The 16,928-nt window shown below is 37.6% G+C and overlaps 1 protein-coding gene across 1 annotated transcript in view; it reads left to right on the top strand.

Annotated features, from left to right (window-relative positions):
- The window catches only part of Exo70 (exocyst complex component 7), a 324,025-nt gene that overhangs the window by 302,792 nt on the left and 4,305 nt on the right, over positions 1 to 16,928 (top strand). Inside the window, exon 20 of the mRNA XM_090398081.1 lies at positions 9,369 to 9,410. Within this exon, the coding sequence (XP_090254207.1) occupies positions 9,369 to 9,410 (42 nt within the window). The remainder of the gene's footprint in view (positions 1 to 9,368; positions 9,411 to 16,928) is intronic.

Genomic DNA, 16,928 nt, shown 5'->3' on the forward strand with positions numbered 1-16,928 from the left:
CAAAACTGAAGGAAATGACATCTGTGTAGAAAATGTCAGTGACCAAGTGGCATATTTTTAAACATGGAAATATTCATGAATTATCGTTAATTTTCACACATTGAAACCTTTCAACATTTGGGAAAGGGAATACCGCTGTTTATGACCGGTCATAAAAATTGCCTGCAAGCCGATTACAACAATGAGCGGCGTATCCTCTGTTCTCAAAACTGAAAGAAATAACATCTGTGTTGCAAATGTTAGTGACCAATCAGCAAGGAAGTATAAAGAAAATGTTTCCACTAAAATTGAAGATCAAGGTAGTCTGTATCCAGTCCTCAAATCTAGTAATACTGAATACTTTCTTCGCAAGTTCGTATTGTTGGGTAAAAGTTTCGAAACTGTAGTGCTGTGATTTTTTAAAAGTAATAGGTCTGCAGATTTAAATTTTAATATGAATAAGAGGCAAGGGACTTTGTTTAATTTTGGTATTAAGAAATCTCTTATTGAAGGTGTTTGTGACACAACAGATAATGAGTCATCTACCACCAGCCTACAAAGTGATCTTCAGGATGTACAAAAGTAGGAGAAAACTACCAGCACACACAGGAGAAAGTCTGCATTCACTCGTAAGTACTTATATAATAATATTATAAATTTTTGGTGATCAGAATGGGATGTGTCAATAAAAATCAGCACAAATTAATTTAATGATGTTTATGTTTAATTGATGTTTAATTAATTATTAATTAGTAATAAAAAACCAGATAAATTAACAATTAATTATTAATTCATGCATTACAAAATAATCAAGGTGTTCTGTGAGAATTTCAGAATTTGTGAAGTGTTCTGTCGTAGGAAAAGTTTGGGAAACGCTGATGTAATGGAATATGTTTTGCCCACTTTTCACTCCCTTGGAGCAAAACAAATAATTTGGTCAGTGGAGCTGCCAGTTCCTTTGGATATTCTTGTAACACACTGAATGATATGCCTAATCCAATGGCTGTATATGCATTAAGGTTCATCAATATCCCAAGTATTTGTTAATCTCTTATCTCACATTCTCTGTTATCTCTACCTTCAACACTTGTTAATGCTATTCTTCCTTAGTTGTCCTTCCTCTTACTCTTTCCACATAGTAAAAGAACTCTTTGGGGTTTTCTTTAGCTTGGCTTTCTTACCATACTAGTCACTCTTCTTGCTTCTTCCTCCTATTGCTCATGAGTTTGTTAATTACTTTTTTCTTAATATACCCTTCACAACTTTTGTTATTCTGCAACTTCTGCTCAATGATGCTATTCATCTGTCTAACTCCTAACTGGTTTATTCTCCAAACTCTGTGTATATAGTCCAATATTGCTTCCTTCAAACACTACTTGACTAGCTCCCAAACTTATATCTTTACCCTTCAGATTCTTATGCTGTGGGACTACACCAAGCTGGTTTCTCATAATCACCTGTGTTGTAATTTTCCATCTAATAAACTCTCGGGGCAATACTGCGTGATTGCCCTCATCATAAGGACAAATGTTGCTACCCTGGTTATACATTCAAGTTCCTCTGATGCTGTCGTGAGATCCAGCACTGTTACATCTCTAGTTCTCTCAATTACCACTTGTCTCAAGTAATCATCTCTTAGCAGCTTATATAAATTCTATTTCCTTCCATTTCCAAGACCATTTCTCCTTTCAATCTATGTCCCCATAGTAGAAGTCCACCTTGACAACTACTCACCCTGCGCTCATTGTGCTAATTAGTTGATGCATGCTTTCTGCCTCCACACTTCTGGCCTATAGCAGCAACAATTGTTTTACCCTATTGGCCTCTATCTCACACCAGATTGCCTCAAATGCACTGCTCTCTGCATCCCTGTCTTCCTGCTAAATTTTAAGCAATCATTTTTTGTTGAGGTTAGATTGATGTATTAAGACCTGTTGCTTCTTCATTAATCTTCTTTAGTTCAGTTAGTATTATTATCTTTAATGAGATATACAGATGTTTTTCCATTCAATCTTGTGATTAATATGTAGCAGGACTCAACAAATTATGCAAAACTCTACCTGCCATGTAAAAATTTACTTGTCCAAACTTCCATTTTTTTTAATGATATATAAGTTAGTATCCAAATAAGTCAATAGGAGATCTTTATAGTGATTAATGGTGCTGGACCATGGTTGAAGAAGTTATTTTTTTATTAAATGAAGGATATTTAATTTTGTAGTCTGCTAATTATTCTTGTTGAGAGGCTTATACGCTGGTTAAACATGATAACTAATATTTAAGGAATTGACAGCATATACTAGAAATATAAATTAAATAAACTTTAATATATACTTTCCAATATTTCGGCAAACGTCACGTTGCCATCTTCTTGGGAACTTAATACAAAGACACGTGCACACAAGTACTAATAACAGCAAATGAGACTGAAGCTAGGAAGCTAACGTTTTCCTAAAGTCCTGATGGTGCCCCCTGGCGGGCTATATTGGTAGTTCTTGGCCTTTGGGCTGAAGTTCTTCTGATAAAAGTTTCCCAAATTTGGGGCAGTCTCATGCATCCAAATTTTTTGAGGTTTGGCATGTTCCTAAGGACCGAGGCTGATTCCATGAATAGTCTTTCATACTTGAACTTACTGCGGTGTATTACTGTGGCTTTCTTCCATCTTATTCTGTGGCGAGTATCCAGAGCGTGGTCTGCAAGCCCAGAGTGGCTGCTGGTGAAATCAGATGTAATCCTTGTGTTCTGAGATTCTGATATTTGCTGTCCTGCCTGTTTGGCCAAAGTAGGACAATTTACAGCTGCAAGGGACCTGGTATACACCAGGTAGGTCTAGGGGAAGTGGTTGGTCTTTAGTGGAGCGGATAAGGGATGCCAGTTTTCTATGTGGTCTGTAACAAGTGGTCAAGTCATGTTTTTTTAAGATTTTATTGATTTTTTCCGAGGTGCCTCGGATGTAGAGAATGGTGATGGATTTAGAGTAATCTTTTTTGTGAAGGAGAGGGGGGTTGTGGATAACTGGGTTAAGTATTTTTTGGAGGGGGTAGCCAATGGCTGAGAAAGTGTCACGGATGTGATTTAGTTCAGTGGTTAGGGCTAGATCATTTGAACAGATTATTTTTGCCCTGTTGAATAATGTCTTAATAACTCCATATTGTTGTGAGGGAGGAGGGGGTGATGGGATTGTTGGTGAATGTATCTGCCTGCATGGGTGGGTTTTCTATAAACTGAGAAAACCAAGGTTCCATCAGGTTGGCGGGTGATTAGTGTGTCAAGGAAGGGGAGGTTATTGTTTTCCTCATTTTCCAGGGCGAACTTGATTCTAGGGTGTTGGTTGTTTAAGTGTGTTAGGAAGGAGAGGAATGAATCCGGGCCATGTGGCCAAATAGCGAAAACATCATCAACGTAGCGAAGCCGTATGGTAGGTTTTTGTGGGGCTGAGTTTAAGGCTTTCTCTTCAAACGTCTCCATGAAGAAGTTGGCCAAGGGTGGGGAAAGTGGTGAACCCATGGCTGTCCCCTCTATCTGTTTGTAGAATTTTTCCTGCCAAACGAAATAGCCTGAGTGTATTGTAAACTGAAATAGGGCTGAGATATCGGGAGGAAATTTAGCTTGGATTAGCTCTAAGGTTTCTTTGAGGGGGACATTCGTGAATAGGGAGGAGACATCAAAACTGACCATTATGTCATTATGCTGGAGTGTAAGGTTTTCTATACTGGCTTTGAAGTGGGCTGAGTTTTTTATGTGTGATGGTGTGTTGCCAGTATAGTGTGAGAGCGCTTTGGCTAAATGCTTGGCTAGTTTGTAAGTGGGGGAATCAATGCCATCCACTATGGGACGTAATGGCACATTTTCATTGTGTATTTTTGGGAGCCCATATATGCAGGGGGGGGGGGTCTAGAGTTATAGGGTTTTAGTCTGTTGGTAATCTCCACAGGCCAAGAAGTGACCTTCTTAAGGAGCCTATGGAGTTTTCTAATTTGTGAGTTGGTGGGATTGTAATCAATGGGGAGGTAAGTGGAACGATCTAATAGTAAAGCCTTGAGCTTACCTGTGTAGTCTTTAAGATTGAGTACCACAGTGGCATTCGCCTTTTCCACTTTGGTGATCACTATTTCTTTGTTTCTCTTCAATTCTTGTAGTGACTTGTATTCACTAATGGATATGTTGGATTTTGGAGGTTTTGCTTTATTGAGAACACAGGCTACATCCAATCTGATATCGTTGGCGAATCCCGCGTTCAATTTGGATCATTAATTCCTCGACCGGTAATTTCTTAGGAGCAATGGCGAAGTTGTGACCACGTGACAAAGCGTTGAGTGCTTCAAGCTTCAAGGTAGCTGAAGAAAGGTTAACTACAGTGTTGATTTGTAGTTTAGGTTTGGACGCCGAGTTCTTTATTAATTTATCAAACTTGTTGATATGTCGGCTCCGTATTCGTTCAAATTCTTTTTTAGCTGCAGTACACGAGACATCATGTAGGATGGACCAAAGCTCGTGATTAAGCGTATGTGAAAGCTCATTTTCTAGCACTAAAATAGCTCTGTTTATGTCGGCAAGGGAACCGTGTGTAGCGGTAATTTGCTCCCACTGTGGTACTCAATCTTAAAGACTACACAGGTAAGCTCAAGGCTTTACTATTAGATCGTTCCACTTACCTCTCCATTGATTACAATCCCACCAACTCACAAATTAGAAAACTCCATAGGCTCCTTAAGAAGGTCATTCTTGCCTGCGGAGATTACCAATAGACTAAAACCCTATAACTCTAGACCCTCCCCGCATATATGGGCTCCCAAAAATACACAATGAAAATGTGCCATTACATCCCATAGTGGATAGCATTGATTCCCCCACTTACAAACTAGCCAAGCATTTAGCCAAAGCACTCTCACACTATACTGGCAACACACCATCACACATAAAAAACTCAGCCCACTTCAAAGCCAGTATAGAAAACCTTACACTCCAACATAATGACATAATGGTCAGTTTTGATGTCTCCTCCCTATTCACGAATGTCCCCCTCAAAGAAACCTTAGAGCTAATCCAAGCTAAATTTCCTCCCGATATCTCAGCCCTATTTCAGTTTACAATAAACTCAGGCTATTTTGTTTGGCAGGAAAAATTCTACAAACAGATAGAGGGGACAGCCATGGGTTCACCACTTTCCCCACCCTTGGCCAACTTCTTCATGGAGACGTTTGAAGAGAAAGCCTTAAACTCAGCCCCACTAAAACCTACCATACGGCTTCGCTACGTTGATGATGTTTTCACTATTTGGCCACATGGCCCGGATTCACTCCTCTCCTTCCTAACACACTTAAACAACCAACACCCTAGAATCAAGTTCACCCTGGAAAAAGAGGAAAACAATAACCTCCCCTTCCTAGACACACTAGTCACCCGCCAACCTGATGGAACCTTGGTTTTCTCAGTTTATAGAAAACCCACCCATACAGGCAGATACATTCACCAACAATCCCATCACCCCCCCCCCTCACAACAATATGGAGTTATTAAGACATTATTCAACAGGGCAAAAATAATCTGTTCAAATGATCTAGCCCTAACCACTGAACTAAATCACATCCGTGACACTTTCTCAGCCAATGGCTACCCCCTCCAAAAAATCCAAAAAATACTTAACCCAGTTATCCACAACCCACCACCCCCTCCCCTTCACAAAAAAGATTACTCTAAATCCATCACCATTCCCTACATCCGAGGCACCTCGGAAAAAATCAATAAAATCTTAAAAAAACATGACTTGACCACTTGTTACAGACCACATAGAAAACTGGCATCCCTTATCCGCTCCACTAAAGACCAACCACTTCCCCTAGACCTACCTGGTATATACCAGATCCCTTGCAGCTGTAAATTGTCCTACTTTGGCCAAACAGGCAGGACAGCAAATATCAGAATCTTAGAACACAAGGATTACATCCGATTTCACCAGTACAACCACTCTGGGCTTGCAGACCACGCTCTGGATACTCGCCACAGAATAAGATGGAAGAAAGCCACAGTAATACACCGCAGCAAGTTCAAGTATGAAAGACTATTCATGGAATCAGCCTCGGTCCTTAGGAACATGCCAAACCTCAACAAATTTGGATGCATGAGACTGCCCCAAATTTGGGAAACTTTTATCAGAAGAACTTCAGCCCAAAGGCCAAGAACTACCAATATAGCCCGCCAGGGGGCACCATCAGGACTTTAGGAAAACGTTAGCTTCCTTGCTTCAGTCTCATTTGCTGTTATTAGTACTTGTGTGCACGTGTCTTTCTATTAAGTTCCCAAGAAAATGGCAACGTGACGTTTGCCAAAATATCGGAAAGTATATATTGAAGTTTATTTAATTTATATTTCTAGTATACGCTGTCAATTCCTTAAATATTAATTATCAAGTCTGCTACTTGCCAACTAGCAAAATCTTTTCACCACAGGTGAGTGGACAAGCATATCTGTCAAGCCTGATATGTATGTAGTTTGGGTGTGGTCTGATAATCTTGATGAAATATAATGAAGGAATAGACTAGACTGCAAGTATAGTTCATATGTAAATTTTTGGTTCAAAAAGTAGGAAATTGATCCTTTGCTGCTTTGACAATATCATTCTTATTATCATGATCATCATTACAGGCCACGAAATGAAAATCCTAAACTGTTACTAGAAGAACTAGAAATCTGGTTGATAAAAATAAACATCAACATAATGAACCTATAATTATAAACAGGAAACATTAATATTAACATTCTAAATACCAAATCAATTATAACTACTGTACTTACATACTTGGATATATTGTCAAACTTTACCTTAAGAGTAACCATTATATCTTATATCGATGAGCAGTTCTTTTTTTTTTGAGAGAGTATGCAACAGCGTGGTGTATTGGAATCTTTATTGATATATGACAAAGGGATGCAGTACATTTAGAAAAGTTTAATATTCAGTAATTTTTTACATGTTTATCTAGCATTTAAACAAGCTACTTATTTAATTAAATTTGCATTATCGCTACATTATGTAAAGATATTTGTTATATAAAACTTTATTATTATTAACATCTAACCTCCATGGAGTTAGATGCATTGGGTGATGTACACACTATCATACACACAAAGCTCATCCAACCTCTTTAAATTGATTAAATATATCTATATTTACAACACACTCAGGCATTGCATTCGACTCACCAGCCACTCTTTGTTCAAAGAACATTCTCCTCACTCTTTTGCTCCCACCCTCCTTATACAGTTTCCAGGGATGGCCACTTTTTCTGCCTCCCTCTCCCATTCTACGAAAAATTTTTCCATGTTAACCCGGTAACATCCCATGCCCAACTTACATTTCTCAATCATAACCCCCCCCCCCCTGCCACTTTCTATTCATCAGACATTGCAAATTAGATTTTATTTCAATCTGTCTTCATACTCCACATTCTAAAGACCAATTACTACCTTTATGAATCTTCTTTGAACCCTTTATGACATATCCTCATCACAAATATCCTAACAGATAGCAGCAAATATCGCTATCCTTTAGGATAAAGATCAGTAAGATTAATGTGGTATGTAGGCACAAGTCATTGACACCTTGTTAATGAAACATTGAACTAATAAGGTTATATTTATTCTCTCAAAGTATTGTGAATTCTTCTTCAGACCGTCAAGAATTATGTTTGATGAATAGCTAATTACACTCAGGTTGACAAAATTTAATAGTTAATTCTTAACAACTTGTGTAGGGCTAAAGTTTGTTAGAAAAAAAAAAGTTTACATAATGAACTTCCTATAAAATAGAATTATTGCTAATAGGGCTTTGGTTTTATTTGCTATAGGCATGCAAATCCACTATACTAGTGCTTGCCAAAGTGAGAGCCAACTGTTAATAATTTATTAATATTCTATCATAACAGAGACATGATTATATATATATATATTTACAGTAACAAATTCAAATATTATTAGTTATTTTACTTTGTGATGCAGCTCTGAAAGACATTTTTTGCATCATTTTTTATACACTCATGAGCAGTTGAATTAGAGATGCCTGCCGTATTGGTGAAATGGTGCTGTGGTCGCCCCGGCGAATGGAATAGTGACGGGGATGTCATCAGACCTTGTACTGACTGTCTGAGTAATAGTCGACCACAGAATGGGGAAGACTCAAGATCTCAGCGAATTCAATTGCAGCCAAATGTATGGGCACTCCATCTCCGAAGTCGTACAGGCACTGGGCTTTTCATGGGCAACTGCGTCAAGAGTGTACCATAAGTATATAGAATCGGGTAAAACCACAGCCGCCAGGGAAAACTGCTGTGGTGTAGGTGACGATGACAGGGGATGCTGTCGGCTAGCTCGGATGGTAACAGAGGATAGATGGGCTACAGTGCCGCAGATCACTCGCCAATTCAATGCTGGACAACAATGACGTGTGAGTAGCCACATCATCCAGAACCATCTCCTCGCTATGAGGTACAGAAGCCACCACCCGACTAGGGTACCTCTGCTCACCGCACTTCACAAGTCACAATGATTAGCATGGGTGCAGGAGCACCGCCATTGGACCCTCGACACATGGAAAAAGGTCACCTGGACTGATGAGTCAAGGTACATGCCAATGGCAGGGTACGATGCATCGCCAAGCACATGAAGCGATGGATCCTTGTGCCAGCAGGGTACAGTTCGGGCTGGTGGTGGTGGTATCCTTGTATGGGGACTATTTACGTGGGATGAAATGGGTCCCCTCATACATCTACCATCGTCCCTCACCGGCGAATGATACACGGACCTGCTGTCAGATCATGTGTACCCATTTCTACACCTACAGCACCCTGCAGGAGACCAGTATCTACAGCAAGACAGTGCACTGGCCCACCGCTTCCGAATTGTGGATGAGTGGGTGGATGAACACTCCACGGACATGAGGATGCTTGGCTGGCCCCCTCGAGGTCCCCTGACCTCAATCCTATTGAACACATCTGGGATGCTGTCGAGAGAGATAGCCGCATCCTGGACCCTGCTCCGACCAATCTCCATGCATTGTGGGAGGCTGTGCAGTGGTCATGGATCAGTTTGGCTCCCCAATGCTTCCAGCGCCTTGTTGAGTCCGTGCCATGCTGCGTTGCCGCCATCATCAAGGCGAAATGGGGTGCTACCCGCTACTAGGCAGTTATCTCTAATTCAACTGCTCGTTAGTGTATAACATAACAAAACTTTTAGTGTTATATTTTATCAATGTAATTTATCAATAGCACACTTATTTTTTCTCTTCATTTTCTTATTTTTCTAAACAAAGATGTAATCATGAATTTTATGTGATGCATTGTAAATCATGAATGATCTTTTTTTTTTTAAAGTGATTACAATTTCTTTTTCAGCTAAAGGATAAAGACAGACAGAACATTAAAGACAAATTCACAGTGAGTATCATGTTTTGTTAAACTAGAATTCAGAAGTGCCTGTGTATAATTTGCATTCGTTAGAAAGGATTAAATTAGCCATCTCCGTTGTCTCTGCATCACGTTCTCTCTCTCTCTCTCTCTTAAAGGAACCTTGTAAAATTTAATATTTAAACATGGTGTGTGAGCCAAATTGGCTGTTTAAACTGCTATATTTAAATTTTTCTTTCTCTTATCTGAGAGCTTAATAGTTGCAGTATATACACCGTTCATTTATATATTATTTTTAGTAATTAGTAATTAATTTGATAATTAGATAATTATCAAAATATCTTATATCTTAGGTAATTTTTATGAATTATATGTTCATATTCATAACTAAGTAACCAGTGTTATTTAAAAAAAAAAAACAGTGATCAGTTAGTGCAACGACAACTGTAGATATGCAAGCATATCTACGGTTGTCATTGCGCTAACCGAGTTTCTCATACTTAAGAATATTTCAGTACTTGAATATAAACTGTACAGTAAAACACTTCATATTAAAAAGCCAAACACTTAAATAATTATTTACTTTTTCTTGGAAAAAAATCGCATTGCAAATAAAAATATAAAATAAAAGATTACATGAAAAACATCAAATTGGTATTGCCAGCAGTCAACATGATTAGCAAAACAAGAACACTTGTTTTGCTAATCTTTCCTCGCCCATTCTGTTTAATTGACCATACCACCTGAGATTAGCTCTGCTAATGCATTCCTGGATGCTGACAATGTCAAGTTCTAATATCCTCGTTTTTAATATGATATTGCCATTGATGCCATCTGTTTGTGAATACATCAATATTTCTAATATATATTATTATGAAATGAAACATTTCATATTACTATAAAATTAATTATTTGCAAGTTTATTCTAATTCTCCTGTCTAGTTATTCTTCTTTAATTTTGGAGTTGGTTTTGAAGTCCTTATTAGTGTGGTTATTTTTTGTTGGTGTGCTGGTGATAACTTTTATGCCAAACTTTCATAATTGCATTTGTTTACAGTGTCATCTATAGAACAACTGTTTGCAACATCCCTTAGGTAATAGCTGTTTAAATTGTGATGCCTATAGGTGGGTAATGGCATATCTAAGCAATAAATGGTTCTTCCTGATGGGTATACCTAATGCTGAGTGTTAAGCTCTCAAGACATTATTCAAATTATATGTATAAAAGGAAATCAGAGATATCTTAATAACACATGGTCCCACAAGTAGGTGACATCACAAGAAGACTCTTATGTGTACAAACAGTGTTAAATGATGTAGTAAGGTGTATACTAAAAATATGTATTTTTAATTAATAAACAGGAATGTTTATTTGGCACATGAGGTCCTCCCCTCCTGATACCAGCAGAACAGTATCCAAATGCAGTCTATTTGAACACTGTTCTGACTAGGTGTATCGCTTCATGCTGAGCATGAAGCGATACACCTAGTGGTACACCTGAAAAGAAAATGCATTTCACTGTGGAAAGCCTCAAGGAATCCATCCCTGGAATCATCAACTAATTTGTCTGCTTCAGATGGCTCTGCAATACGACAATGGTCTGTATAGGAGCACATCATCATCATCAAATTGCTAGTATATACCCTCAAGGGATGTACAGGATATGATAGCACTACATGAAAAATTTACATCATTACTAACTTCCTAGCTACAGTTTTCTTCCAAATCAATCAGTTACCTATCAAGGATCCAACATGGTCAGATCTTATATTTCTATCTTCTAAGGTACTTTTTACCATATCAATCCACCTTTATATCTTGGTCTTCCTCTGGGTCTTTTTCCTGCCAACCTGGCAGAGAACACTTGTTTTGCTAATCTTTCCTCTCCTATTCTGTTTAAGTGACCATACCACCTGAGATTAGCTTTTCTAATGCATTTCTGGATGCTGACAATGTCAAGTTCTTTCCTAATATCTTCGTTTTTAATATGAAATTGCCATGGATTGATGCCATCTGTTCATGCTCCTAATCTTTTTCAGGACTCTTCATATCTGCAGTCTCTAGTCTTTGGTCAAGTGTTTTACTTCTGACCCGGCTCTCAGATCCATGAGTTAAAATTGGTTTGAACACTGTCTTGTATACAGCTAATTTAGGGTTTTGGCTAACTTCTCTCTTATTCCATATAAATTTATACAGTTGACTTCCTATCATACCAGCTTTGTTGATTCTGTTGTCTATTTCCATATTTAATTTATCATCTTCACTAAAAATTGTGTGTAAGTAGCTGAAATGTTTTACTTGTTCTATAGGTTCTTCATTCACAATGCAGTTAATATTTTCAATGTTTCTGACTATTTTCATGTCTTTTTAATGCTGACCTTCACACCATATCTATTACAACAGTTATTCAATTTAGTCAGAGAATCTTGCAACTTGTAGTGGATTTATTTAGAAGTATAACATCATCTGCATAAAGCAAAGAGCTGAGATTAACATATCCAATTTTAATATCAGGTTTAATACCACTTTCCTTCATAATGTAATCCATATAGATAATGAGTAACAGAGGGGATAATGTACATCCTTGTCTGAAGTATAGGAAGATGGTTTAATTTAATATTAAACCATCTTCCTATACTTCTTTCAATTCTAACTGTTGACTTACAACTCAAATAAAGACTAAGTATTGCTTGATATAATGCCCCATTGACACCATATAACTGTAGCGTTTCGAATAGCTTTTCTCTTGACACCTTGTATGCCTTTTCCAGATCTACAAAACTTAAATACTGATCTTGGTTACATTCCCATGATTTCTCAACTATATGTTGTAAAGCAAAAATCTGATCCTGACAGCTTCTATTTGGCCTGAATCCAGCTTGTTCTTCACCAAGCTTGTCTTCCACAATTCTTCTCAACCATACTTGCATAAATCTTGCCTGGAACACTCGGTACGGAAATACCTCTGTAATTCTCACATTCAGTTTTATTTCTCTTTTTATATATGGTACTATGAGAGCTCTACTCCAATCATCTGTAATTCATCCCTCTGTCCAGGCCTTCTGAACTATGCACCAGCCACTGTAAGACTTTTATACCTCCATACTAGAGCATTTCTGGTCGAATATCATCTACTCCTGCTGCTTTTCCACATTTCAGGCTTTTGATGACTTTTTCTACTTCGAGTATGGGTATATATTCCTGACAGCATGCCTGCTCAGTGTTTTTTACCACTGTGCTGACATCACTGCTTGTTTTCATTTAGCAATTTTTCGAAGTAATTACTTCATACAAGGATATATTTTTCCTCTGTTTTCATGTCACCTTTACCATCTCTAATTCCTTTTACAGCACTCTCTCTCCACTTCTGAGTTTCTTCAACAACCTCCAGAATATCTTGCCACCCTCTTGATATTTATTTTCTATGTTCTTACCAAAATCCTCCCATGATGTTTCTTTAGCTAGTTTTACACAGTGACTCAAGCTGACTTATTTGCCAGGAACTTTTGGTATGCTTTCTTCTTTTCCTTCATTGCCTTTGTCCACCATGGAGTTCTATCCTTGCGGACAACCTCACCACATGCCCTCTGACTTAATTAATCAATGTTTTCTTCAGGGCTTGCGACTGAATCTCCAAGGTTTGATTCCTATTCTCAAACTCTTTCATTTTTTCTTCAATCATGTTTGTTTATTTTAGTCTACAGTTCACACCTGAGAGCTGCTCAACTTTTATTTGCTTTAAAACTTTCTTACATGCTGTTCTTTTCAATATGAAATTCAATTTTATCCTGCTCAAGACTAAATTGTGATCATTTCCAATTTCAAATCCTCTGTACACTCTGGTGTCCTACACTAGGGAGAAAACATCACTATCAACAGTAACATAGTCAATGAGACTTTTCTTATTCCTTGCCTCTTCTCTCCATGTGAATTTGTGCACATTTTTATGTTGGAACATGGTGTTAGTAATAACCAGTCCATATCCTGAGAAGAAATCCAAACAAATATTTGCCATTATTATTAGCTTTGCTGTTTTCCCAAAATATTTTTGTATGTCTCACAATCATTTCCCACTTTGCTATTTAGATCCCCAACAAGGACCAACTTTTCCTTTTTCATTGTGTCAGTTGCTTTCTTTAAAGCCTCAAAAAATTCCTCCACTTCTACCTTAGTAGAACCTTTTGTGGGACCCTAGGCACAAATAAGTCTCATTGTCCAGTTCTCCATTCTCATATTTACCCACATTACTCTACTTGAGACTGACTGCCATTCAAGAAGATTAGCCTCGTATTTTGTGCTAAATACTATGACTACTTCTTCTTTTCCTTGATTGTCATTGCCTGAATATAACATTTTGTATTTATTGCTCACAAAGATCTCACCAGTTTTGGTCTTTTTTGTTTCAGTCACCCCTATTATATTGATCTGTTACTTATCCAATTCCTCAGTTAGCTCCATTTCTTTGCCATTCAGGCTTCTTATGTTGATAGTACCGATCTTTAACTCTGGTGATGTTGAGTTGGGGTTTGTTTTCAGATTTGTTCCAGTAGCTGACTTTTCGCTGTTTGCCCTGGTTCCCTGGTGAAAACAACAGGATTCTTGTTTAACTGGGCGACACCCAGCCGGCATGAAATTTTGTCGTGTTGTACTATCATTTGATATTTTGGTTTAAACCAATAAGAATACAATTTGGTCGGCTAAATCCCAAATTGCCAGCCCATCCTCATTTGTTCAGTATCCAGCAGATATCTAACAGGGTGCACTACGAGAAGGTGAGGCTTGGACGTTAGGTCAGAAGCCCACTTCTGTTCTCTGCATTCTTTACAGGCTATGTGGAGTTCTCCTTGCAGTTATATAGCTCTGACCCATAAGCATCGGAATACAAAATGTTATTATATATCGGAAATGGGATTATAATGGCAACAACCTGAAACAGAGGAGTTCTACTCCTTTCAACTAAACATGCATTTATAAATACAGTGGGCACAAAATTGTGACTGTGAAAATATGTGTGAATCCATTTCCATTGTTCCACTCTGATGACAGGAATAGGATATGATACGAAGTAATACACTGCAGATTGGTAATAATAATTTTAAGGAATGTTTATTTGGCACATGAGGTCCTCCCTTCCTGATACCAGTATATGAATGCAGTCTATTTAAACACTGTTCCTGACTAGGTGCTTCTATGCTCAGCATCTGGAGCATAATCAGATGATATTCTTTGGTAGGAAAACTCTCATTGAATGAGAAAGAGATTTTGCAACTAAAGGTGAGTTAATTTCATATGGAGGTAGCAAGGTCCTTCCCTCTGAGAAACTAGTAATTTTCAGCAAACCAGTCAGAACATAATTCATATAATTTACAAAAATGATCCAAGGTGCTGCTCAGAAGTAGTTTCAGAACTAGATGAAAAAAAAGTATAGCCTAAATTTTAATGAAAACCTTCTTCAGGTGCATAAGCACAGCTAAGTAATTTAATATTGTTGTTGATGGTTTGGCCTGAAAAAATGAATCCGCTAAGGATAACTTTTTCACAGTCTAGCACTGTTATGAGTGTGACTCGAAAATGAATGGTCTAAATGGTTTGGAATTCTCAACTGATTTATGTGTTTTTGAACTGAGAAAACCACAAAAAGTCTGTATCTTTCCTGTTGCTTTATCTTAAAATGCTGTTTGCAACATCTCAAAAGTCTGTTAAGTAGTTTTTGCTAAATTTAAAACAAAAATTAATGTCAACTCTTTTGCTCCTTCACATCACTCATTTTGAAAATCACACAGCACACTAGTTGGTATGAGTTAAACATCAGTCATCATGTGGGCTACCGCAAGGTAAGTAAATTTTATATTTAACTGTGTGTCGATATTGTCTAAATTATAGATTAATTATTATACTGTGAGATATTTGAGTGTGGAATGCAGTGTTTGGATAAATTTCTTAGGTGATATTGTCATTAATTCATTGTTTTTGTTAGCACACTGATACAACATGGTGGTGAAAGGCAAATCATGGCATAGGTCTGCACAAAAGACAAATAAAGTAGATGGTGCTAATTTCTCAAAAATGGTATGTTGCAGTGAATGTAATATGTATGCATGAGAAGATGTCACATACAATTATGTAGGGAGGCTGAATAAGAGAAAAGAAACGTGGATGTGTAATAAATCTGATATTCTGATAGACTGTGCAAATGTTCAGAGAGTGCATGGAAATAATAGCATGGAAAAAAAGATTTTATTGATGATAAAGCGGGCAATAATTTATCTGATGTTTAAAAACAGAGTGAAATTAACGATAAAGTGGACAATAATGACATTTAACAAAAAAAACAGTGGTTAACGGTAAGGTGGCTAGTGGGATTAACGGTGAACAAATGTGGTTGACTGTCAATAAAATAGTGAGAGTGAATGATAGTGAAAAAAAGGATGCAAGATTTGAAAGCTGAGTTGGTGAAGATGAAGCAGATGTAGAGTGAAATGAAGAAAATTGTAGATATGTATAGAAGATTGAAGAAGATGAAAACAAATGATGTCAGTATGAAAATGGTAATGAAAGACTTGCAAGTGGCATTGTATGGCAGTTTGATTGTTAGAGGTGTGGTAATGAGAAGTTTGTTTTCTTTGAGCTAAAATGAATAGAGTGATAGGTTTGATTGAGGCATTTGGATATGAGGACTAAGCAAGCAAAGGAGTTGGTAGTGGTATTAGGAACAAATGACTTGACTGGGAACAAGGAGAAATAAGATTGGATATCTGGAGGTTGTTGAGAAGTACAAAAGATGTGATAGAAAAGGTAGTCAGTGTGTTGCTCAAGTATGGCAGTGATGAGATGAAGCGGAGAGCAAGGATTATGAATGATATATAGCAGAAATGTGTGAAGAGAAAGAAGTGCAGTTTGTTAATGATTTTGGTGTGAGTCATTTGGAGAGACTGATGCTGGAAGGGAGAGTAATTGTGCAGAGAAAGAATCTGAGCAAATAGAAGCAATGTGAAAAAGCAGGAGAGTAAAGACAGAGAGATTGAAGTGGTACTTATGAAAGAACAAGTCTGCAGGGAAATGGGTACACTCAGGATGGACAGGGGAACAGCGTGAGAAAGGTTGATGCTGCAAGAGGAAGTGAATGTGTGTGTGTGCACGTGCATGCATAGACAAAAAAGGGAAGAGGATGACCTGGGATGTATGGAAAACAGTTGGATTTGAAGAAGATTCTGGGACAAGTAAGGAAAAAAAGAAATGGTTTGAGTAAAGTATGGAGAAGTCACATGTAATAAGTGATATCAGTGAAACTAGGAATGAGCTGTTATGTTTGCATATGATTGCTAGAAGTATCAGAAACAAGGGAAATGAAATGATTGATCGAGTTTGTTTGCCCAAAAATTGTTAAACTAAAGATGGAAACGTATGATGCATTTTGTGAAGATAGAAAGGGTAAAAAAGGATGTGGATTGTTATTGATGATAGAAAAAAGTTATGTCCATACAAGATAGAGAGGCAAGGAGGAAATAGCAGTATGGTGTGAGGTAAATAGAATGAAATACTTTGTT

This window comes from Typopeltis vanoorti, chromosome 9, assembly GCF_054136105.1.
Source record: "Typopeltis vanoorti isolate ZY-2024b chromosome 9, IOZ_Tvanoo_1.0, whole genome shotgun sequence".
Classification (NCBI taxonomy): Eukaryota; Metazoa; Arthropoda; class Arachnida; order Uropygi; family Thelyphonidae; genus Typopeltis; species Typopeltis vanoorti.